This window comes from Falco cherrug, chromosome 3, assembly GCF_023634085.1.
Source record: "Falco cherrug isolate bFalChe1 chromosome 3, bFalChe1.pri, whole genome shotgun sequence".
Lineage (NCBI taxonomy): Eukaryota > Metazoa > Chordata > Aves > Falconiformes > Falconidae > Falco > Falco cherrug.
The window spans coordinates 119,097,323-119,122,223 of NC_073699.1; the positions used below are offsets into that span (position 1 = coordinate 119,097,323).

General features: G+C 59.5%; 1 protein-coding gene across 2 annotated transcripts; it reads right to left on the bottom strand.

The window, feature by feature from the left end:
- On the bottom strand, positions 1 to 7,485 carry CSF3R (colony stimulating factor 3 receptor). 2 transcript variants are annotated; one of them, XM_055705513.1, is made up of 16 exons: positions 7,199 to 7,485; positions 6,270 to 6,353; positions 5,670 to 5,969; positions 5,238 to 5,361; positions 4,930 to 5,099; positions 4,008 to 4,162; positions 3,642 to 3,795; positions 3,448 to 3,530; positions 3,146 to 3,359; positions 2,677 to 2,865; positions 2,348 to 2,449; positions 1,869 to 2,015; positions 1,511 to 1,651; positions 1,287 to 1,377; positions 1,009 to 1,090; positions 1 to 803 (listed from the first exon to the last, which is right to left on the bottom strand). In XM_055705513.1, exons 2-16 carry the CDS (start codon positions 6,337 to 6,339, stop codon positions 267 to 269), a joined length of 2,559 nt encoding a protein of 852 aa, XP_055561488.1. In that variant the 5' UTR covers positions 6,340 to 6,353; positions 7,199 to 7,485; the 3' UTR covers positions 1 to 266. The 2 variants fall into 2 exon arrangements, with proteins under 2 accessions (XP_055561488.1, XP_055561487.1); XM_055705512.1 differs by having other exon boundaries at positions 6,270 to 6,444; positions 7,211 to 7,479.
- Positions 7,486 to 24,901: the final 17,416 nt, after the last annotated feature.

Below are 24,901 nucleotides of genomic sequence, written 5' to 3' on the forward strand. Positions count from 1 at the left end.
CGGGGGCCGAGCGCCGAGCACGTCGCTGGGCAGGTTGCGGGCGGTCGCCCCCCGAGCCCCTGGCGCGGCGGAGGGTCAGCGCCCCGCCGGCCACCCCGGGCCCGTCCCGCCGCACAGCCTCCGGGCCGTTCTGAGCGCGTCCCCGTTTATTGCGGGAGGGGAGAGGAGGGGCGGGAGGGGACGCACACAGCACCGGCCGGGGGAGCCGGGCCCCCGGCGGGTGGCCCCGGCCCCCCGCAGGCCCCGGGGTAGGCCCGGCCCCGGCCCTAGAACGCCCGGCAGTCGTGGAGCTCCTCGGCCCCGCCGATGCGGAGGCCCTGCAGCAGGGGGAAGGTGGCGGACAGCTCCTCGGGGCACCCCCCGTCCCCCGGGCAGCCCTGAGGGGCGGCCCCGTGGAACCACAGGTTCTCGTAGGGCTTGGGGCTGGGGCTGGGGTCGAGGAGCAGGGGCTGGGTGGAGCTGGAGCGCAGGTAGAGCCGGGGGGGGGGCTGCTGCTGGCCCTTGTACCCCTCGCCCACCACCCGCGCGTACTGCACGGTCTGCCTGCTCCCGGGCCCTGGCGTGCGGGGACCCTCCTGCTGCACGTAGGGCAGGTGCGGCGCGGGGAAGGTGCCGATGGGCTCGGTGGTGGGCTCCTTGCCCCAGGTGGTGGGCTCCTTGCCCCAGGTGGAGGGCTCCTTGCCCCAGGTGGTGGGCTCCTTGCCCCAGGTGGTGGGCTGCTTCCCCCCTGCCCTTTCGAGCACCGTGACAGTGGAAATGGTGGCCAAGCCAGGCTCCCTCACGCCGGGGATGTGCAGAGGCTCCTGGGGAACGGCGTGTGGTCACAGCCTGTTTGCAGGGTGCAGCCCCTCCTGTGCCACCCCCTTGCTGGCACCACACGAGGGAAGCTCCCTGTGCCCCTGTTCCCCATCCCAGCTTGGCCTCGTGCCCTGGGTGCCATGCCTTCCACACCAAGCACTGCCTAAGTGGTGAGCAGGGGGCCAGGGGGAGCCGCCAGCTGGGTCCTACCTGCTGGAGCTCTGCTGGCACCCACTTGCCCAGGCTGCTGTTGGCAGGGTCGGGGACGCTGGGCCAGAACTGCTGCTTCACCCTGGTGGCCACAGGACAAGGGGACTCAGTGAGGGGGCCTGAAACAGGCAGCCCTGGGGCTGGTCTTGCTCCTGCCGAGCTCACAGTGGGACACCATCACTCCCTGCATCCACCCTGTCCCCCCAGCAGCCAGGCTACAGCCAGGGCCACCGCAGCCACCGGGGATGGGGACTCCCAGGGTGGCTCTCGGTACTCACCGCCCATTCTTCTGGAAGCAGATGAGCAAAAGGATGAACAGGACAAAGATCATCCCCAGGGTCAGGAAGAGGAACTGGATTTCAGTGTCATCTGGAAGGTGGGCAGGGGAGAGGTTCACAGGGGGAACTGTGGTGGGGCACCTCTGGCTGTGCTGTGCCATGAGGCCAGGGTCTGGCAGGTCCCCTCCTGTCCCTATACCCCACGGGTGGCGGCGCCCCCTCACCTAGCACTGTAGTCACCAGGGTCAGGCTGGTGCCGTTGGTGCTGCCAGCAACTGTGGATGCCATGATGTGCACTTTGTACAGGGTCGACGGCTTCAGCTCATGGATGATGAAGGAGCTGAGAGAGGGATTCACGGTGGCGCCTGGGGAAATGTGGGGGCTGTTGGCACAGCAGGGGCTGCTCGGTGGGTGCCCCTCACCTGCACGACCCCTTGGGTCTCTGCTGGTGAGGGGTCCTGTACGGGACCCACATACACCCCCTGACCCTCTCTGAGGAAGGCATGGAGTCTGCTGACATCCCCACCCAACACATCGAGGTGTGGTGGCAGGCAGGGCCACGGTGACACAGACAGGACTCACTGGACACTTCTGCATCACTGTTGGCCCAGAAAATGGTGTAGCTGGTGATGAAGCCATTCTGCATCTCAACCGGCACTGGGTCCCAGCACAGCTCGGCACTGGACTTGCTGATGCTTTTCAGGTGGAGCTTTGGGGCATAGGACGGTGCTGAAATGGAGCAGGACAAGTGACCAGGCGCTGTGCAGAACCGCTGCCTCAGGCTGCGGAACTGGCTGGGGGGATGCACCGAGTGGTGAGTCCCACTCCGGAGGTGTGGGCGTCAGGCCCTGCCGCACACTGTGCCCCTGTGGGCCTTGGTGCAGCTGGGAGCACCTTCAGAGGCGAGCCAAGGTCCAGCCCAGTAGGCTGAGCTCTGCCATGTAGCCCCTGATTTAGGGACATGTGGGGGAAAGGCTGCCTCTCCTTGTTGAAAGGCAAAGGCTGGGTGGTGGGGAGCGAGCCCCTGGGGCCCCGAGGGTGGCTGCTAGGAGCACACGTACCCTTCTGCTTGGAGTAGGCTGCCGTGTGGATGGGCACCCCTATGGCATCCTTGTAGAGGGGGTACACCGAGATGTCGTACCGCTGGAAAGGCTCGATGCCATCTGCAACCGAGAGCAGGGGGGGGCCGGAGTCTGGGGGTCTGGCTGCCCAGACCTTCCCCATGGCACCAGCCTGCCTGCCCTGTGCCGTACCCTGGGAGTGGATCCAGAGGAAGGAGGGAGGGTGTGGGGTGGGCTCAGGGCAATCGGGAGGGGTGCCAGCCCCCAGGTACCACCCCCCACACTGATGACCAGGAGGGCAGGGACCCCCCCAGCAGGTCCTGGCTTACCCTGGATGAGGGCTGCAGTGGCAGCCCCGTCATGCTCCATCTGCCAGCAGGCGCTGCAGCGGCCGGGCTCCGAGGACACCCGCTGCCACTCCAGGACGTAGGCGTGTGGTGGGGCCGGCGGGGCCTCCCACTGCACCCAGAGGCTGTGCTCCCCCTTGGGCACAGCCCGGAGCCCGGCTAGGGGCTGACCTGCATGGGGGCATCCAGCCAGAATGATGGGAGAGGGGAGCATCCCTGCTGCATCGCCCCCCTGTGCCCCCCAACCCAGAGCCCACCCTGCTCCTCACTGTGGCTGTGCACCCAGTGGGCAGCTCGGGAGCCCCTGGTCACACACCCAGGGAGGTGTCTCTCCCGTGGCGGGGTGAGGCAGCAGCACCCAGTTTGAGACCTTGTGGAGCTGCTGTGGGGTGCAGAGCCCCAGGGGGGCACGCAGAGGTTTTGAGGCACACGAGGTTTGCACTGCCCTCACCTTTCCTCTCCAGGAGGACGACCTCGGTTGCTGCTGACTCGCCGGCGGCATTGTAGGCTGAGAGATAGACCCTCCTGGTCCCCATGGGTGCGGAGAAGTTGCACTGGGTGTGGGTGGTGTTGCAGATGGTGGGGGGGTCCCTGCCCCTCCTCCTGGGGCTCAGTGTGATGCGGTACCCTAGCACTTGCCCGTTCGCCTCCTGGCGCCGTGGGGCCTGGGTGCAGGCAGGGTGTGCGGGGATGCTCGGTCCCCAGGGCGATGCCCCGGCAGCCCCCACGCACCCACCACCCGCCCGTGCTCACCTTCCAGCGCAGCTGCACCTCCAGCCACCCACCCGCCCCGGCCATCCGAGTGCTCCACCAGGCATCCAGCTTCCCTGTGGGGGCTGCAACAGGAGCAGGGTGGGCGGGGAGCTGAGAGGGGTGAGTGTGACCATGCTGCTGTGGCTGTGCCACCTCTCTGGGCAGAGGGGACCGCTGGGTGACTCGGCACCCACCTTTCTCATGGGTGGTGTAGTTCCTGCCTGGGCTCCACTCGCTCCAGTAGCCCTGTGCCGTGGTTCGCCGGCACCGCATCTGGAAGTGGTACTGCGTGCCGAAGAGGAAGCCGCAGCACTGCGTGGTGCCAGACTGGCCAACGATGCCGGTGACCTGGTGGCAGCCAGAGTGAGTGCCGTTGGGGCACAGCCAGCACAGGGGCCAGCCCAGGTGTGGGTGCTGCTCAGGGTGTGCAAGGGGACACCTTGCTGCCCCCCTCCCATGTGGGCAAGCCGCTGCTCCCATTGCAGAGCTCGGAGTGGAGGGGAGGGTCCTGGCTCCTGCTCGCTCCCGGTCCCTGGTCCCACTGCCCCAGCAGCACTCACCAGAGCCCAGGCAGGCTCCTCGGCTGCCCTGTAGCGCAGCTCACACTGCAGGTCCATGTGTGCGTTGGTCCTCGCCACCTCCCAGGCCAGGGCCACACAGTCGGTCTGAAAGGGGATGGACTGGATGCTCTGCAGGGCCGGGGGGTCCAGCTTGGCTGGAGGAACAGCACAGGAGAGAGCTGGAAAGGTGCCATGGCAGGTGGTGTGCGGGGCAGTGGCCTCTTATGTGGCCATTGTTAATGCCATCAGCCACAGCTGGGGTGCTTGCCTGTCCGAGGTGAGGGGTGAGAGATGGGGGGAAACCACGCCGAAACATTTAGAATGACTTGTTGCAGGGGATGTGAGCTGGTGTGTGCCCCTGCCCGGGACACAGGGCGATGCTCAGGAGCACAGCATGGGCGCTTCTCTGCTGACTGGGCTCCCCTTATGCAGGAAAAACAGATCCCACAGGACCCAGCGTCTGGTGCATGGCCAGGAAAGCTGTACATTTGGGACTTCCCAGGGGTGAGAGCCCAGCACAGCTGTGGTGAGCTCAGCTGGTTCATGGGCAGCCCTTCCCCAGGTCCAGAGCAGGGAGGACGAGTCGCACCATCTGGGAAGGTTCCTTTTATAAATAGTCTCTAGGAACTGGATATATTATTAATAGACTTCCTGAATAAATGGGTAATCAATTGCTGGAGAGAGTTGTAGAGTGCAGCAGGTCAACTGATGGCTCATAACCCACCAGCACACACCGCTCACTGTAATGCAGCTTTGGCACCTATTCATCCTGGCAAGCCATTTATCACAGGAACCTGCCCGTAAAAGATGACCTAGAAGTCTGATGTGCTTTAATGGCACTCTAATATGCCTCCCTTGCTGCTGCTGATCTTCCCTGGGCCCTGACCTCTGCGCAAGGTGGGTGGCTCTGGCCGTCACTCACCGACATCCATGGGGTCAATGCAGAGATGCTCTGACTCGGCTGTGCCCAGGGCGTTGGTGGCGGACACCCAGATCTCCATTTGCCGGTAGAGCTGGAGCAGCTGGCGCGGCACCGTGCAGTGGCTGTGGCCACCTTGCGGGGTGCAGCCTGTCACCGCCTGGGTTCTGCTCCTGTGGCGGTGAGAAGAGTGGGCTTGCGAGTCCCTCCGGCGGAGGACAAGGCTTGCTGTGTGGTTTGGCGGGGGATGAGGGCCAGGAGAGGTGACCGGGGGCCAGACACCAGGGACCATGTCACCCCCTGAGGCTTACCCGGCACACTTCAGGGCGATGCTGGTGGGGAGGTGGCTGTTAGCTCCCTGCTCCCACTGGCACGTCAGCCCATAGTCACTGAGGTTCAGGACACAGCTGAGGTTGAAGGGCTTGGCAGGTGGGTCTGGGAGAGAGTGGCCAGGGAAGAGTCTGAGCAAAGGAGCTGCAGCCCCTTCCATGCCTGGCCGTGCAGAGCCCGGCTGCCACGCTACCGCTCCCCAAACCTTCCCTGCCTGCCGGGCAGCGGTGCTCTGGGACGAGCCCCAGAACAGCCTCCATCAGCTCTGGCTGCTGCTCCCACCCCAGCAGCTCTACCCGGCTCGCCTGGGGCAGACACGTCCCAGGGAGAAGACGTGCAAACCCTGGTGCCAGGTTGCACCTCTGAAATGCATGCATGCACGCGTGAGCGACCCGTGATGGCAGCAGACTTACAGCCTGCCCTGATCTCGGCCATGCCGACACGCTGCTTGGTCCCATTCCACTCCACCCAGCACCACAGCTTGGCCTCCGTGTGGTTGAACTGGGGCAGGGTGAGGTTGGACACCTCTGTGCCCCCCGGGCCCTGGTGCTGGCTCCCAGCCACAGGCTCGTTATCCAGCATCCAGGTGATCCGGACCTTCCCTGGCTCCAAGCCGCGGCAGAGCTCGCTCTGGATGGTGCAGGACGCCGTGACGGCCGAGCCCAGGGGCACAACAGGTGAGCCCGCGGCCACCGAGGCACAGCCCAGGGTCCCTGTGGGCAGGAAAAATGTGTCACATCCAAGGCATGGCTGTGACGAAGCCACCTCAGCTGCTCAGCACCAGGCGGGACAGAGGGACGAGTGCCTCTTCCCTTAGACGGGCCCCCCAGCAGCCGGAGAGGAAGAGCCAGGCGTTGGGCAAGGCTGCTGGCCCCATCCTGCCAGCGCCCGCCATGCCGCCGGCGCTCCTGCCCACCCACAGCCCCTGTGTGCCACAGCTCTGGCACTTCGGGTGCTGGCTGCGCGGGGCCGGCGTGGGGACGCAGCTGCAGGATGGGATGGACCCCACTCACCACCCGGGCAGAGGAGCAGGAGCAGGGAGAGCTGCAGCAGGAAGGGTGTCCCAGCACCGCGCCTGGCCATGGTCTCCTCTGTGGCTTTGGCATCACCCGGAACGGACACAGCGGCTTGTCCTGGCGGGCCGGGAAGGGGCTGGAGGAGCCGTGCTGCCACCGTCACCGATGCTTCCTGGAGCAAAATGTCCTTTTGCCGTCAGCGGCAGCCTCTCCCCTGCAGCCCTTCTGCAGCGCTGACACCTCCGCCCCCGGGCTCGGCATCCCGCAGGCACCGGTGGGGAAAAGCGCAGCGGTGGGGTGTTCGGTGGGGGCCCCTCCGGCACCGCCTGCCGCCGCCGCTCGGCCCCGTGCACCCCGATCCCGGGATCCCGGGGCACAACGCCCCATGCCTGGCAGCAGCCACGTGCTGATTTTATCTCAGGTATCTTCAGCCGCTGCCGGGCAGAGATTTGCGGTTTCAGGGAGGGTTAGCTCTGGGGCTTGGGGTGGCAGAGGGCTGGTAAGCTGAAAGAGGGAAACGAATGAACGATGGCAGCACAGTGGGGCTGGCCAGAGCTGTGGGGGCCTGCCTGTGTCCCCTCCGGCTGCACCCCCTGCCTGCTGCTGGCAATGGCCCTGGGTGCGGCGGCTGCCCCTGCTCGGCCACCGGCTCATCCTGTGCCCCGCACTGGTCCCGACTGTGCCCTTGGTGGTGCCAGGCACTTGCTCCAGGAGGGGCTGCCCACGCTGTGCCCAGCTCTGGGGTGCCCACAGCTCCTCTCCCCCCTGAGCCGACATCCAGAGTGTGGGAAATGGGGGGAGCAGCCACCCCCACGCACCCAGCACATGCGGCTGTCGCAGGCAGGGGACAGGGCAGAGCAGCCCGCGGTGTCACAGACAAGGTGCTCTGCTGGACCCAAGCAACATGCAACCCATCCCTGCCTCACCACCATCCCTACCTTGCCTCCATCTCTACCTCTCCTCTGTGCTTGATGCGTCTGGCGGCTGCTCACCGCCCGCTCCAAGCACCGGCCTCCGGCTCCTGGCAGCTCGCCGTGCTCAGCCCATTTGCTAACATGCTGCTTTCACCGTTAGTTCCTCAAAACAAGTGCCGTTAATTGCTGTGACTCTCTGAAGAAGGTGATTGCAAAACACTTCCCTGAAGGCTGCGACCGCTTTGCTCGCCGCAGGAAGGAAAGCCCAGCGGCACGCACACATCCAGCAGTGGGGAGCAGCACCCGGCCCCCCACGCCGTCCCCTCCAGCAGCTGGGACACGGCACAGTCGGGATGTGGCACAGCTGGCTCCTTGCTGCGACTGCCCTGGGGCCACGTGGCTGGGCTGGGGGACAGGGCAGGGGGACATGGGCTGGGGGATGTGGGACCCAGAAGGCAGGAGGCAAACCAGGCCATGGCTGCCAGCACAGCTCGCATCCCCCAGCCCGCTCCGGTGTCCTCACTGGGCTCTCACTGTGGGAGACTTGGCACATCCCTGCATCCTTGTCCCCCCGAGCTTCAGCCCTCTCCTGGGATGTGCCTGCCAGCCTCACCACCCTGGTCCCTGGGGACAGCACTGCTGCACCTTGCAGCCAAGCCTGGGCTGCCTCCTAAAGCTCCCTGCAGAGCCCTGTTTGACCCAAGCTGTCCTTGTTCACAGTCCATCATGCCCCAGAGTGAGGGGACCCATGAGATGCCCCAAGGGCACCCCAAGACTTGACTTTCCCACTCGTACCTCCCTGTGCCAGCTGTTGACCTGGGGTTTTCCAGCAGCTCCTTGCCCAGGGCCCTGCCCAGCTGCTGGGGGGGCTCACTGCTGGGATGGTGGGCAGCTCTGCCCACCCGTGCCAGGCTGGCATCGCAGCCCTGGCTGGGGAACCCCGCATCTACACAGACCGGAGCATGGGAGTAAACAGGGGATTGCCCAACCCACGACGCGCTTGCAGCCTTCGCAACGAGGTGGCTGTTGTGCAAACAGCTGTTTACTACGGGATTTGTAGCACGCGTTTCACCTCCAGCGGCGCATCACTCAGCGCTCACGCAACCCCACGCTGCAAACAACGGTGGGGCCAGCGCATCCCCCCACGCCACCGTACCCCGAGGCAGGGCGGCCAGGGCCATGGGAGACCAGCCTGGAGGGGACCCTCTCCCAGCATCACCTCCCGCAGAGCCTGGGGCTGCCACCAGCCACCTTGCAGCCCCGACAGTCCAAGCAAAGGGTTTTGTCCCCCAGATCTCCCCTGCGCCCTGCTCGTGGGGATGGCGTGGGGGCACGGCTCTCTGGGCTGGGGCACGGGGCCGATTCCCACAGCTGCTGGCCCGGGGCGGGCGAGCTGCCCTTGCAATATTTCCCTGGGGTGTAGCAACCCCCAGTATTTTGGGACGGAAGCGTGCAGCTTGCAGGCTGTTTACCAGCCGGAGCTGGAATATCTGCGGGTAGCCATGGCGACGTGGGCATCTCCGTGGGAACCGGAGGGCAGGCGGAGCTGCAAACGCCCAGTTGGACACTGCTGCCCTGCTCTCGCCTGCTGCCCATGAGCCCTGCTATGGTGGGACCCCCTGTCCTGGTGTGTGGAGGGGACCGGGCAGCCCACCCCAGTGCACGCCTTGCCCCTGGCATGCTTCGCCCATGCTCCACAGGGAAAGGGTTTGTCCCCGAGGAGGCTCTGAGCATGCCGATCTGTCAGGACATGGCTCTTGGTGTGGCTTCTGGTCCTGTGCCTGGGGCAGTGGCCCCTTCCTGAGATCGGGGATGGAGCAGACATGCCCCATGACAGTGCTCTCGGTTCCCCTTTGGCTCTGAGTCACTCTCACAAGCCCACAGATCCCGTCTGTGGGATGGGACAGGGGGACAAGAGACAGGGTGCCATCCATGCAGGAGACCCTCAGCCAGAGCCATGGGTCTCGGCCAGCCCGGCAGAGGGGCTGGGGCAGGAGGGTGTGCGGGGAGGAGGCTGCTGGGGTCCAAGAGCTGGCTGGGTGATGGAGGGTCTGGTGGGATGAGGTAGTGGCAGGGCAGAGGCAGGTGGTGACAGGGGGCCATGGTGTGGGACAGACCGGGGAGCACAGTTTGGAGGGAGGATGGGTGCTCGCAGCCCAGCCGAGGCACATTTTGGGGTGGGTGGCGGGGCAGTGGGCTCCCAGCCTGCAGTGCAAGAGCCCCCCCAACCCAGGGCCAGCTGGTGAGGGGGAAGGTGGAAAGGGGAAGCAGCTGCGGGGCTTTTCCCAGGTTGCAGCGCATGGGACAGGGACCAATGGCACTGGGAGGCAGCCCACCAGCATGGCCAGACCCCTTGGGCAGCTGTAGTTGCAATCCACCGGTAGCACAGGAGGTGACAGGGATGGATCCGGACCCTTCCTGGCACCGCAGCACAGAGCATCCCGCACCCAGAGGCACCACTGGCTCTGCCACCACTCCCCTGGGTCAGAGCGGATCCCATCACAGGGCAGGTGTGAAGCTGTTCCATTCCCTGCCCTGGCTGCTGAAGCTCCCACCATGCTCCTAGTGTGATGTGGGTTGGGGGGGACAGCAGGACCCCCACGTGCCTGCTGCTGCCAGGCCATCCGCTGGTGCCATGGCATCCCGGGGCCAGGGCAGCAACACCAGCAGAGTCCCACCAACCAGCACCGCTCTCCCACCGCTCCCCACGTTAAGTGCCAGGGGGTTGTCAGCTGCCTCCATTTCTCAGGCGTGTTATCAGCGCCTCTGATTTAATCCCTGCTGGGCAGATCATTGCTATTAAGCAAAATAAAATACATTACCGACTTGTATCAGCTCAGCTGTCAGCAAGAACCAGCCTCCCTAAAGAGATTTTCCCTTTCTTCTTTTCATTCCCTAAAAAAATAAAATATTACTAGTCATGTAAGATACAAGATCTAAGTGCAAAATCTGCTGCAGTCTCTAATGGATGAGGAGAGCTGTTTAATTGCTGCCCAATGTGATTAATTCAAACAAACCACCTTGTTCAGCCATCAGCAATGGGGAGGGAGCAGAGGGATCCCGGTCAAGCTGCCCTGCACGTAGGCAGAGGTGGTAGGGAGGAGACCCTTGGGACTGCAGCACAGGGGGACACGGGGAGCCCAGGCTGCCAGCACAGAGCCACCCCGGGGAGGGGAGCCTGGCCAGGACCCTCTGGTGCCTGCAGGCTCTGGAGAGCCGATCCCTGAGTACTGGGGATGCCCATGGTGCTCGTCCCCACCGCCTGCCGCCAGCACCCGGCTCTTCCCGGCGAGGCAGCTGCAAATTGGAGAAAATTGATTACAGGGGTCTGAAAGGCTGACCTTGAACAAGGCTCCTGACACATTACTGTAATTAATGAGCCGGAAGGATTAATTTTCTGTGTTGCAGGGATCTGGGGAGTCCCTGGTGGGCATGGGGAGTGGGAGGACAGGGCAAGCAGGGCAGAGAGCCTGTGCTGCTGGCGCTGCCTGCCATTATTCATCTCTAATCTGCAAGATGACAAAAGGATCAAGGGGCTGCAGCTCCAGCATGGGGTAACGGTCGGTCCTTCAGGTGGATGGGCAAGAGAGAGAGATACCTTCCGTGGGACCACATAAAACTTGCATGTCCTGAAATTCCTGGCTCTATGGCTGCAGCAGAGGAACCTCCCCGTGCCTGACATTTGAGCCCCATGCCAGCCTCTCATCCCCCAACACTCCTGGAAATTCCCATTCCTTTTTGCTGAGATGCTCGAAACATGCAGAGCATCTCCTCCCTCTGCCATTGCTGAAATTTCCCTTTGATGCCACCCCTCATCATACCAGCCAGGCAGGGGGATTTTCATGCCCCCCATCCCCACCCCTGCATCCTCACCCACCTGTGACCACTGTGCCAAGCAACACCTTTGATCCCAGCTGCCAGCGCTGCACGGCCAGCTTCTGACACTTCCCGGCAATCAGGCTGCAAGCACAGCACTATTATTTTTCTGCTCTAATAAACACCCCTGACAATAATAGAAAAAAAAATCAGCTTTTATCGGGAGAAAAAAAATATATCTGGAAATTATTTACTCAGAGTCAATAGTTGCAAACGGAGGCTGTTAGCCCAGGCAGGCGCTGACAGCTGCTTGCTGCTGGAGGGGCTGGACCATTGCATGGAAACAGGGCAAAACCCTCCCAGCAACCCCCCCCCCGTTTTACATACACCAGCGCAGCTGTGCCCTGCAGGAGGACCCTCAGCACCCCCGATCCATGTCCCCTGCGACAAGCTGCAAGGGCTGGGCCCCTGAAAGGTGCAGGGGGGCTTTGGGTGCTCGAGCAATGGGGGTGGGAGCAGCTGTGTGGCTGGAGCAGGGCTCAAAGCCGGCCACCTCCCGGCTGCCAAAGGCTCAGGTCTGCAAAAGCAAGAAATTCATGAGCCAATTGAGTTGCAGCTAATCACAAAGGGCAATTAAATGACTGCTTCTTGAGGGCTATAAACATCACCGATTTAAATCCAGTGACACACGGAAATAGGAATCCAACCAAGCAGCCTCCAAAAGTGCTTTATTCCCCATTATTTTCATTAGCTGGCTTGTAATTTGATTTGTCCCTCTCCTGCTGCTGTTTTTTTCCATGGCCAAAAGGAGCGACAAATGAAAGACCCACAAACTTGCCAGCTCTGACGGTGTCCACGTGGGTCAGGAGTGACGCGGCTCCTCTGGCTGGGATGTGCCCTGCGAGGGGGGACTGAGGGGTCGGGGTGCCCAGACCATCCCTGCCGGCGAGCCCCTGGCACCGTGGCATCCCGTGCAGCCTGCCAGGAGGGCTCTGCAGGGCCGAGCCCCGCACTGCCGGAGTCACCGTGGCCAAGTGCTCCGGGCACGGGGGCAGATCCCAAAGCTACGAACTAGGCAGGGGACACCCCATCCCGGCCGCAGGGCAGGCCTTATCCCAGGAGCAGCATGCTGGGGATGTCACCTGCGCTGCTGCCACCGCACACCCAGGCTGGCTTGTTTTCTGCAAATTCCAATTAATTTCACTAGGCTTTCCTGACAAGACAGATTAAGGTCTTTCCCTTTCCCCTTCAATCCGCTCTGCTGTGAGTCTGCAGCGGGGGGAGCTGGAGGTGATGCCGGGCTGGTCTCCCTACAGATCTGTTTTCTCTCCCCTTGCTTTGTTTTCCCAGTGGGACTCAGCTGAGGGTGTTGATCCCAAGAAGTCAGTGAGCCGGGGGCTCTGCCACCGATCCCCACTCCAGGCTGATGGATGGAGCTGCCTCCCCGGACTCAGGAAGGGCAGCTCTCTGGGGACGCCTCTGTGGTGCTGGGGGGATCCCATGGGTCATCGTGCTGCCCTGCGTAGCTGAGGCAGCTCCGGGGATGCTACAGGCACCTGCAATTCTCCTGCTGCAAACTGGAGCCTGCTCAGCCCTCGGCCCAGCCTGGGAAAAATCTCCAAGGCTCATGGTGTGCTTTCCAGCAGCCACCAGCGCTGTGCCCAAGGGCACGCTGCTACAGCTGGGATGGTGCTGCTGCTGCTGCTGCTGTGTTTCTTTGCTTCGAGGTGAGTGCCCCAGGGCCAGCACCACAGTCAGCATCATCCGCCTCCAGGTGCTCCTGTGCACCCTGCACCACGCTCATGTCCTCCCCCCATTATCTGCAATTTCCTTGAAAGCTGTCAGGCTTCGCTGGGCCACCTTTGCAAATGAAGAGAAAAGAAAACAATCAGGTCTGCATTTATTTCACTCGAAATTAATCCCCCCTTCTTATTTAAAGGTATCAGTGAATGAGGCCAAGTTGTTAAGTGACAAAAGAAAAATGATTCTTGCCTTCCAGGGTTATTAAAATCATGTTCTACAATTTTAGCAGCCACAAGGAAGCCCAGATAATGACAGATGATGATAATACATCTCCAGCACAGGCTGGTCTATAATGATACTGCCCATATCTCTTGTATTACCACCAATTACTCAGCGTATAAGTATAATGAAAATGTACATCCATTCTGAGGAACTACATTTGCTGCCTCTGAATCCAATTTCTCCCTCTCCCAGCCGGTCAAGAAGGCGGCTGCAGCTCGCTGCTGGCCAGAGCCACGACCGTGCCTGGCTCTGCCCTGGGGCTGGGAACGGTGCCTAGGGTGGGTGCGAGGTGCCCCTCGCCCTGGCCACATGCTGCAGCGGGGACAGCAGCACTGGCACCACCGCCTGTCTGCTGGGGACACGCTCGGCACAGCTAGGACAGGTAGGAGATGCCTTGATGTGCAAACTGCAGGAGGACCCAGAGAAGATACAAAGCAACGTGAATCCTCTCTCCTGCGCTGAGAAGGCGATTAACATCTAATCCAGCGGGGCTGGCCACAGGGCAGCCCTTGCTGAGCTTTCCCTGCTGCCAAAACCCACTCTGAAAGTCCCCATCCAAGTGCTGAGACAGCATCATCCTGCTCAGCGCATCACCCCGCTCAGCTGGCAGCAGCCACGAGGCCCCAGCCTGGAGGCAGAGCTGCCATCAAACCCCCAGTGTCACATTGGGTGGGCTCACTATCCACCCACCCACTCACCCCCGTGGCCGTGTGTTGGGGAAAATGCACCCTCGAGCCTCTACACTGTCATACCTGGGTGGGCAGGCGTGTTCGGGCTGTACACTGGGGGTGCATCCCATAGCAGCACCTAATCCTGTTAAAGCAGAGTGGAAATTGCTCAGATCAAGGTGGCCATCTGATTACACGCTGGATCCACTCCTGCTGCAGCACCTGGATGCTCGGAGAAGGCTCTGTGTAAGATTAGTACAGATATATATTTCATCTGGGTTCTATTATCTTTCACTTTATTCAGGTCAAAAAGCAAGAGACAACATCTTTTAAGGTGAAAACATAATCTTTTGGAAAATTGAAAATATAGATCATTGTTTGGCTAGAAGTACATGTATGTGCTCACCACCAGTGCCTCCAGCCCTGCACGCCACAGCTCCCGAGACCCTCAGCCCATGTGTGGGGGCAGCCACATGTGGGTCCCTGGAGTAAAGGAGCATCCCCTGGTGACAGAGGAGCTGGTGCTGGGAAAGCTCCCGAAAAGCTTCGTGTGTGTGCGCACCCCGTGTGTACTGGGCGGCCTTGGCAGAGACCATCCAGGGAGGATGTTTCCAGCCGGGGAGCCCTGCCTGCCCTTCCTGACACCCACCTTGGTGGGTGCTGAATACACCCACAAGAACAGACGCCCCACAATGGGGCCAGCTGCCCCCTGCACATGTTTTTCCTTGGAGCAGAGAAGTCAGTGCTTAAAAACAGATCTCCCAGTAGCAGAACTTGCTCGTTATTTCTTAAATTAAATGCCTTTATTTTTTTCATAACTTTGTGTAATATATCTGTGTATGTTTAATACATAATTAACGGCCCCTCCATGCTCTAAGCTACTCCATTGTAGAATGCCTGTTACCTCCTCCAAACCAATTGCATTTCGTAGCACAATTTTAAATGAGTTATTAAAGAACATAGGTGCATCTATTAATTAGTTCATAAATATTAACAAGCCCTTAATGGTTGGAATCCTGGAATAACATGTTCCCAGGGAATTAATTTTTAAAAAGGTTGTTAACTACACTGACCGCTGGGCTGGTGGGAGCTGACACGACGGCATGCTGCGGCGGGGGCTGATGGCAATTAGGAGCGATGCCGGTGCTTGCCAGGGAGCACGTGCCAGGTCAGGCCAGTGCTCGCTGCTGCGCTTGGATCCCTTGGCAAAATCCCTGCCTGCACGGAAACCCTGTGATGCCTGCCAGCTGCGCTGCGACGTGGATGGGGCAGGATGGGGCTGAGGGTGCCTGCAGCAGCTGCCGGTACCGCGCCATTACCGGGTGAGTTGCTCTCAAATGGAACAGCCGCCTCTTGGCATTGCCGGGGCGAGTCCTGCTGCCGGCCCCCGTGTTACGCTGAGGAGAGCTGGCTGTGGGGCACACGGAGCACAATCAATACCCACACCCGAGCTCATGGGGAGCTTGGTGAAACTCCCTGCTGGGAGCTGCATGTGCCTGTGTCTGGAAATCCGTGCGCTACATCACGCACCTGTTAGCAGCCAAAATAAATCACCAGAGCAGGGCACTGACCTGGAGGGAGGCTGGCATGGAGGGAAGGATGCACAGGGAAAAACCTGAAAAAAATGTTACTTGTCCTCTTGCAAGTCAGACAGACCTAAGCCGAGGATGGCGCTGGGATCACCTGGGACACGGGCGATGCTTCGGCTGGGTTGCGCCTCCCATGAGCACACAGCGAGGTCCAGGCTCCCTCGCCCAAGCAGGTCAGCACCTTTCAAACAGCCCAGCAGAAGGGCAGCCCCTTCACGGCTCCTTAAGTTGTCCCTGGCCCGTTCTCACTCGTTAACTAAGCTGGCTGCAGCAGTGAGCAGAGTTATGGAATAATTATCTCGCATTAGCAGCACTCCCAGCAGCTGGTAATGCCGGCAGTATATCTGTCGTCTCCCTGGGGCATATTTAGTCTGTGCTTTCCTTTCATGAAGATATACAGGGATGCTATTAAGTCCAGGAGAAGTTATGGCCTTGAACTGTGCACAGCTGAATATCGTGCAATGGGGGCAAGCAGCTGAGGCAGGGCTGGGGCTTGGCGAGGGACCTGGGGGCTGCACTTACGGAGGGGGGGGGGAGGTCCACAGTGGTGGGGGCAGAAGTGCAAAGCCCAGCCAGTGCTGCCTGTGAGCAGCAGCAGCAAGGGCAGGTGGCACACCGGTGTCCTGCACCCAGGGGTGCAGAGCAGCGTCCCACTGCTGGGGTGCTGGGTGGGGGGCTCGGTGCTGGGTGCGACCCCTCGGGCAGCGAGGGCTGACCCCAGGCTGGGCTGCCACAGGGGCTGGCGTTCAGGGCGTGGAGAAGTGGTGATGTTTTTGGAAACCTGGGGTGACACTAATTCATTGGGGCAATTAAAGCTCTTTCTGGCCTTTCCTTAGCGACAGTTTGGCATTTGATTCTTTATGAGTTACAGCACCTTCTTCCCTGGGAGACATTTATAGCTATGAATTTTGCAAATCCCAGTAGAGCATAATTATCTTCTTACACAAAGCAGGAGAGCTGAATAGCAGCAGCTCCCACCTGCAGGGGAGGTGCGTTGTGGCTTCAGCTCCAGCGACCGGGAGCACCGGTGAATTCCCAGGGCCTGTGGCTGTTGGAGGTGAGGAGCGCAGAGTCAAACCTATGGGGTTTGGTCCATTCTCATTCTACCCTGCAAGTTGTCTTTCTCTGTGAGAAGACCTCATGGACAGAGCAGGAATCCCCTGCGGAGCATCACCCTGGGATGCAGGTCTGGGAGCATCCCTGCCCTGCTGTGCACCCTGAGGCTGGAGCCAGGGATGCTCTTGCACCTTCTGGAGTCCAGCCGCTCCTGGATCTGCTCCGGTATCCACAGCCGAGGCTGTTTCATCTCCTACTAGAGTTTTATCACCGTGATCAGGCAGTAACAGCCTTGGCCTGGCAGCACACCCCAGGAGCAGCTCCGGCATGAATATTGATGGGGCAGCTGGATGCGGGGGAAGACACGCTAATTTAATCAGGGTGACAGGAGCGGGGCTCCCTGGAGGCACCGCGCTGCCGTTTCCTGACATTAATGTTACTTTGTGTCACAAGGCATTTTTTAATGTAGCTTGCCAGTAAAATAATCGGCCTTCTCTGGGGGTAAAGAGGAATTTGTTTCTCATCTATTATGATACAGATGTCACTCCTCAGCTGTCATTAGTGCACAAGAGGAAGGCTGGGGCAACACGTCTGGTATTTTTAGAAGTATGACATGGATAAGAAACATATTCTTGCTTTTCAAAGGCAATAAACAACTTCTGTTGTGCAACATCCCTCAGGGGACGACACACAGCACGACAGGACACGCAGTGATGGGTGTTGCGGAGCCTGCCCAGCCCCACAGGGAACGCCAGGCTCAGCCCCCAGCTCTTCCCTGGATGAGCTGGGGCTGATCCCTGGCCTGACAGCTCGGTGCTGGGAGAGGCGCAGCATTTGTGGGGGCTGGGGGGTCCTGGGGCCAGGGCTGAGGCAGGAGCATCACTGCCCCAGGGATGCCCAATGGCCCCAGAGATGTTGCTGAAAGCCCTGTGTGTCCCTGGCACCGCTGAGCTGAGGGATGCAGGGGAGCCCGAGCCTGGGCGAGAGGCAGCTTTAATTACAATGCCCCTCCTCAACAAGTGCAGTAATTAGAGTTAATGTGTTGGTTGGTGTTAATAAGACTAAGATACCTCAACAGCCTGGCGGGAGCCAGTTTGCAGCAGTAGAGTCAGGTCCTTGTCCAAGCCCAGGAGAAGGTGGCGGGTGGGCACAATGACACCTCGAGCCCCTCACCCTGAGGACTGCCACAGTCCTGCATGTGGTGTGGGGACAAGGGTCAGCGCTGGGGGTGGGGAGGGGCTGGCAGGCAGCAGAGCCTGCCGGTGGGATGAGGACGAGCAGCTCAGGAGCAGCGTGCTCTCCAGGCACCCAAGGAACGATGTGCTAAAGGACAAGATGCCACTTTTAGCCCTGTCCCCTGCCCTGAGTGCCAAGAGCGGGTTCCTGGGATCATCCCCTGGGAAAGGTGTGCTGCTGGTGTCGGGGCATGCCAGGGGTGTGACGCTGGGAAAAACAGCTCCTTGCTCAGCACCGCTGAGTGACACACCAGTAGATAAATGTGAAACACAGCCTGAGCTGCCGTGGCTGCTTCAGCAGCAGCCAGCAACACTGGGAAGTGCTCTGGGGACACCCAGCCATGCAGGGCTCACCCCCACCACCAGGACACAGGAACAGCCCTGGCAGGGATGTCTTGGACCAGAGCAGACCTGACTCTCAGCAGCATCTCAAGCTACCAGGACCCCCCCACCAGCCACAGGGGCTGAGAACTGCCAGAGGCGCTGAGCTGAGGCTGGGGGCAGTTCAAAGCACCCCCAGATTTAGTGAGGTTTGAAGCTGTCTGCCTGTTCTGCTCCTGACCAGAGATCTGAGACAGTTTATCAATTCATTTAGTGAGCTTCACAGCTCACCTTCAAAGCCTCTTGACTCCACGGTGAGCAGCCCTGCTCAATTCTGTTCATGCAACTTTAATCTCAAGTGAAAAATGTGGAGGGGTGTGTGTGTATGTTCGCTGTCAGAAACCAAAGAAACAAATTTAAACCTCCTCCTCAAGGAGATGCGGAGGGGCAGCTGCAGCTCTTTTCCCCCAAAAGCAGCGGAATCGCCCACCGGGCTCACGCTGCTGTGCCCAGAGGGGCACGAGGGGCGAGCAAAGCTGGGGGAGCAGGAGCCAGCCTGTACCCTGTGCAGGGGCGATGATGATCTCCCCCATCACAGCCATTTGGGCATCAAGGTCCAAGAGGAGCCGGACAAGCACTCGAAGAGCACTAAATCCACTGACCAGTCAAAGTTCAACTTCACCTTCTGCCCTAACGCCGTCTGAAAGAGGAACCGGGGGCAGCAGGGAAAGCACCAGCGCTGCTTGGGTGGGAGCAGAAGGATGCGCTGTTTTGTTTTGGTTTTTATTTTATTATCATATTTTCTAAGGGGAAAAAATTGCTATGGCAACTTCTACAACAGCCGAGCTCCTGGGAGACTGGCTGCAAGTGAGACTTGCCACTCATCATCTGACAATGTTAATCTGCTGGATTTACATAGTAATTAATGTCAAGAGGCAATCTACAATTTGAGCAATCAGGGTTTCTGTGCATAAAGTCAGACGCCACAGACAGCAGTCTATGACTGTGTGTCAGAAAGGTGTTTAACCCCTTGCGGGTTTTCCCCAGGGAGCAAAGGGCCTGGCACCCAGCCCTCCCACACCCTGGCACCAACATGGTGCCCAGAAAAACCTTGAACCTACCCGAGCACTGGCACTGCTGCTGCCCGGCACCAACTTCTGCATCATTATCATCATCAACATCACTTCAGCAGCACCAACAACAGCGGCACCAAGAGTGGTGGCAGCACCAACAGCAGCTCCCCCCCCCGGCATTATGCTCCCTAATTCCTCCCAATTCCTCTTTGCTCCCGAACTTCATCAGCTTTTTCCTGAGCAGAAAACTCCTGCTCAGGTCTGGCCTTTGCTGCCTCAGAGACATTTTTTCCCCCAATGTCATCATTAACTCAGCAAATTGCAGTATCCATTTCTAACAAGGCTGCCATTAGCCCCCCGCTGCCGCGGTGGGATTCGCCCTGCCTCCCCCCGAAGCACCGGGAACACCCCCCAGCTTCTGAGTGGAGAAGGAGCTGCTGCAGCCCCCGGGCAGCCCCTGCTGCTCCCGCCTTGCCCCCCACCACACTCCAGCCATTCCCATCCCCACTTCCAGGCTTGCTGGGAGGGCTGCGGTCAGAGCCAGGCAGCTCAGGGGAGGTGGCTTTGGGAAGGGGCAGCAGGAGAGCTGGAATCTGGCCCTGGACGAGAGAACGGGGCATCTTTCCACCCCACGACCAGCCCAGTGTCAAGGGGCTGCTCCCATCCTCCGCTGCACCCCGGGACAGTGTCTGCCTCCCAGGAAACACTGCAGATCCCTGCATTAAGAAGTTCCTGCAACCTCCTCTCTAAAAAGCAAAGCTCAGCTGAACCCCAGTGTCCTTTCTTCCTCCATCCTTTCAGCTGGAGCCAAAAACTTCAGAGAAGGGGGAAAAAAAAAATAATCTAATTGATTTCTTCCATATTAACAAGTCAATCACTAGGGTGGGTTTTTTTTAATGACTCATAAGCAAGCTTGACATGTCTGTTAATTAAATAGCCATCCTAGCTCTAATCTGCTGAAAGTTAATCATTTGGGGAATTAAAAGGTGTCAGTGCTGAATACCTCATTATTGTAAGTGCTTGCCTGCCCTTGCTAGCAGGAGGAGCCGGGGCGCTGCTGGAGCTGGGCTCAGACTAGCAAGGGCCAAGGGGAGGAATGAGCTCTCAGCAGCCGTCAGCCCCCCGAGCCCCCCACCACTTGCACAGGCTTTCCTCCCCCTGAGCAAGCCCAGCTCTGCCCCACAGCCAGGCTGCTGCAGCCCCCCGGGGTGAACAGCACAACCCTACTGCTGAGGTGGGTGGAATCGGACAAATTCAGGAGTAACCAGCCAGTTGTTTCCTTTTTTTTTTTGAAAAGCAAGCTTGGTGCCTCTGCTCTGCTTTTGCACATCAAACTTAATATTGAAGAAGCCTCTACAATTTAATTTATTGGCTCAGCACACACACCGCATGGCACAGAGCTGATGGCCGAGCAATGGTGACCGCCACAGCCGTGCTCCAGCGCTGCTGTGTGGAGAGCACTCATCCCATTTTATCACCCACACAACACAGTTAGTGCAGCATTAGCAGGGCACTAATGGTGTCAGGGCACATGTGTGCTTACCGAGCGGCTGCTGGCACATGGTGGGACCCACCCAGGTCCTGCAGTGCCACCAGCAAGGCACAGCAGCGCTCTGCCAAGCCGTGGGGGTGACAGGTCTCACCAGCATCTGGGCTCAGCAGCCTCGCTGCTCCCTCTGATCCTCTTTTTGGGGATGGTGGGGACCTACCCCAGGAAGACGCCTTCTCCCCCGGGTCCGAGTGCTGCAGGGTGCCCCTGGGGGGGGCTGGCTGCTCCCAGGGCCAGGCGCAGGGCTGGCACAGCTGCTCCGCCACCGCCTGCAGCCTGGTGGCACGGGGTGCAGCCTGAGCCCCTGCAGCCAGGTCCTCCCCAGCTGCATTGACAAACCTATCTGAAAAAACTGCGGAAAGCAGATAAAGAAAAATCCCTCTGTCTTCTGGAAATTGTCTTGTCTTGGGTCAAGACCTTTAGGTTTAAAAAAACCACTTCTGCAGGATGTCAGCAGGCCACAGGCTGCACTGGCCACGCAGAAAGGGGCTTAGAGGAACTTACACGCCAATTAGAGGCTCCCGTGTATTAAATCTCTATTATATATTCCCCATAGAAAATTCACTCCCAAAAGATCCTGGCCCAGCCCTGTTGCTCCCTTGCCTTCCCAGCTGCTCACCAGATACTGATCTTTTGCATTTCCTAGTTTTCTCTCCATTTTATTAAGCAAGAAGGCAGCAGATAGGATAATTCTAGTGGTGAATGAAGGATGCGGTTTTGTGTTGCCATGTGCATTGTATTAATCATTTAGTAACATGCTGGCTACTGGCCTGATGTGAGATAACGGAGGTAATTAGTTATAAAAAATTAGGAGATGGGCAGATTGCCAATTGTTTACAGGCACCATGGCAATGGGAGCAGCCAGGAGAATTTCCTTGTCTGAGGGATCAAAGCTTGTTTTAAAACATCTGATTCAATTACAGACCAAAGGCCGAGCACTGAGCAGCAGTGCGAGACAGACGGAATGTCCCCAGGGTCCCTGCCCTGGCTGCAGCAGGAACACTGGTGCACAGACAGGACCTGTCCCCTTCAGGGGGTCTGTGGTCCAGCTTAACCAGCCTAGACAGAGCATCTCCAGACGCAACAGCGAGGGTCACCCCCACACAACATTCCCACTCCTAGCCAAGTTTCCAGTTGGACATTTCTGCTGGGCTGCCCACGGCTCCTCCTCCAGCTCAGAGATGCTCTGGGACACCAGCTGCCAGGGGCTTCTCCTTCCAAACCCACTCCCACCTCTATAACACACCAGTCAGGTCCCAGCTGCTGGAGCTGGGGTGTGCAGGAAGGAAGGGGCTCAGGGCAAAGCAGGAGTCTCCTGCAGCACCACAGGCACAGCCTGCCCTCATCCTAGCCAAGGGCCACTAGCCTTGGGGCAACCCTGCTGCCTCTGCCCCTGTGGAGCACTGTCAGCATTTCCCAGCGCACACACTCACCAGTGCTGCAGCCACCCCGCATCCAGGGCAGGAGGAGGAGGCAGCAACGAGCAGCTCAGGGGAAACCTACTGATTAGTGGCAGAATTTAAAGGCTTTTCCTCCCACCCATTTGGGCGTCATGGGTGACAGCTGCAGCACCACGCACATGTGAAAAACGTTGATGAGCGAGTGGCTGCCAGAAGTGAGCATCCTGCTGCGAGGTGTGCCCTGCCCAGCTCCCCAGTAAAGTCTTGTTTCTTGTCACACTGATGTTTACATGGCAGGCTGCGCTAGGCATCAGTTTGGAAACTGGTGAGCAAAGGGCAAGGAAAGCTCCAAACCACATGGAGCTTGGTTTTGCTCCTCCGAGGTGCAGTCGTGGGAGCACAGGGGCCACCTGGGCTGCAGCCAACAGAGCAAAGCCCGTTCCCCTGCGGCAGTGCGGGGTGGCCGCAATGCCCCGTTGTGATGCTGTGCGGATGCAGCGGGAACACGGCGTTTTGACTGAACCAGTAACCCATGTGCACGCAGGCGTGTGGCACACGGGCATCCCCCACCGGCAGCACGGTCAGGAAAACCTCCCCTCCCCTTAACGCGCTCTGGAGCAGCAGCCGCAGGGAACACTCACTATTTTCCCCTCGTAAATACAACTGATGTGGGCAGAAAATATCAGCTGCCACTTGGAGAGGGGTGCAGAGGCCAACTCCATTAAAGCTTCTGGAATTGGTACATTTGACACAACACTGGCTATAACTTAAATCCAGAGTCTGAATAATAGAGCTCTGCACTCAGGCCCACAAGTGAAATATATCTGATTGTTATATTGCCTTCCACACAGAAACACAATCCGAAATCCATCCCCCACGTGTCTGGCGAGGGGGCAGATGCCAGGCCAGGCTGCAGCCTTTGCTCCCCTCCTCTGCTCAAACAGCCTGGCCAGACAGCTCTTACCTGGGGCTAAACAGCCACCAGGTCCCATCAGTGAGGCTCTGACCCTCTGATCGATCGCCATGTCCTAAGCCAATTTGCACATCATTAAAAATAATAGCTGTGCTGGGCCTGCGAAGCTGGAGGCAGAGCTGAGGTCTGCAGTAAGATGCTGTCCTGCTGTGGAGGGGACAGCCAGGGCTGCACAGCCCCAGGGGATAGAGATGCTGAAGGCAGCAGGACCATTTTGGGGTGCCCTGTGGGAGCCCCTGGGCACCGGCTGGGGTCGTGTCCCCTGGGACATCCCGCTGGGGACCAGGAGCTTTGCAGAGGGGTGACAGCTCAAAGCAGGAAGGGTTAGTTTGGGGATATTCCATGGATTTGGGTTTCTGAGAGCCTTCGTGTTTGCAGACCTCCTGCAGAAACACTGAGCAAAGGTGCTGTGCCCATAGATGCTCCCAGGTGCCCCTGTGTGTCCCCACCCCAGGGCTCAGCAAGAGACTGGCAGGTGGGGGCTTGCTGGCTACCAGAGGCTCAGGCTTGGCCCATCCTGGGGCTGGAGCGCCGCAGGGGCCGGAGGAGCATCCTTGTACGGAAAGGAACATGAGCAAAGCCCCTCGGTGGGGAGGAGCGGGCAGGGGGATGCAGGAGGACACCAGAACTCATGCTGGCAGCACAGGATTTTTCAAGCTTAGCCACAATGCGTGGCGAGTGGAGGAGCTCCAGCTAATCCTCCCATTACCGCGGTGTTTAAGGAGGGATTACAGTGCTGGACAGGGTGGCAGCGGCCGGGGAGCCACGCGCTTGTGGTGAGGGGTTCCCCACACCGCCGGCCCCGTGTGCTGCCCTCCATCATTTTCCCTGCAGTGCTGGTTTTTACAGCAGGAGACAGGACTTATCCATCTTGTAAAACGTCTTTGTCAGAGGAGCGGGGGAGTGTGTTAGGAGGTGTAAGGGGTGGAATCAGAAAGGACCAGGCAAAGGTGAAAAGCACACGACATCTATTAACTACAGCAAGAAGTTAAAGCTTGACACCCGTCCCCTCCACTTAGGCTGGGACTTGGGGGGTCCTGGGGGGAGCAGGCAGCAAAACACGGGGAGCAAAATGCTTCCATCGCCTCCCAGCCAGCTCCTGCTCGTGGCGCTCCTGAAGGCAGAGGAGTACGCACAGGTTGATCTGCAATTAATATTGCATGAAAAATGGATTTCAAACCACCCCCAAACACCAGGTTTTTCAGGTTGGCAGCTGAACTGCCAAAATCCATGGCACCTTGTCAGCGCTTCCAGGGGCTGGGAGCCTGGCAGGGATTCCCGGCTTGGGCTGCCTCTTCCCCAGCAGCCAGCAGGGCTAGAAACATGCTTTAAACTGAAATTTACAGTGTATTCGATTGTTTAATTGTTTGTTTACATTGTTCCATTTGTTTGTTTACATTATCTAATTTCTTTGTTTACATTTAGCTGTTTATTTGATCTTATCTGTTTATTTATTTAGCTTGCTTTGCCGAAACCCCTTGTTACTGCCTGCTGCCCTCTAGTAGCCCAAGAAATCACATCCCAGTATGGCAGGATCTGTTGGCAAAACTGCTCTGGTCGGCCAGGAGCCCCAGGGGTGTCTGGTGGTCCAGTGTCCCCCTTCCCACCCCCAGCAGCCCCCTGTCCCTGGGGACCCCAGGGCACCGCCTCGCAGCAAAGCTTCGCCTCCCTCCTGGGCACGGCTTTGGCAAACACCATTCTCTGTCCCGGTCACCCTGTTTCCTGGCCTGGTTTGGGGAGGGGACAGGTTTGTGGGTCTGGCCCACGGGCACGGCACGGGCTGGTGAAGGTGCTGGTGCAGCCTGGCCCACTGGAGCAGCCGCAGCCTGATACTGGAAATAGAGGAGGCAACTTCAGGATCTCCAGCAGTGCCGTGGCGTTTGGTGCCATGGCAGCGTGTGACAGAGGGCTGGGGCAGCCAGATGGTGACAGCCAAGCCTCGAGCATCACCTCCAGACTAAGGGATCTGCACCTCTGCCCACACACTGCCTTCAGCTCCCGCTGCCCTGC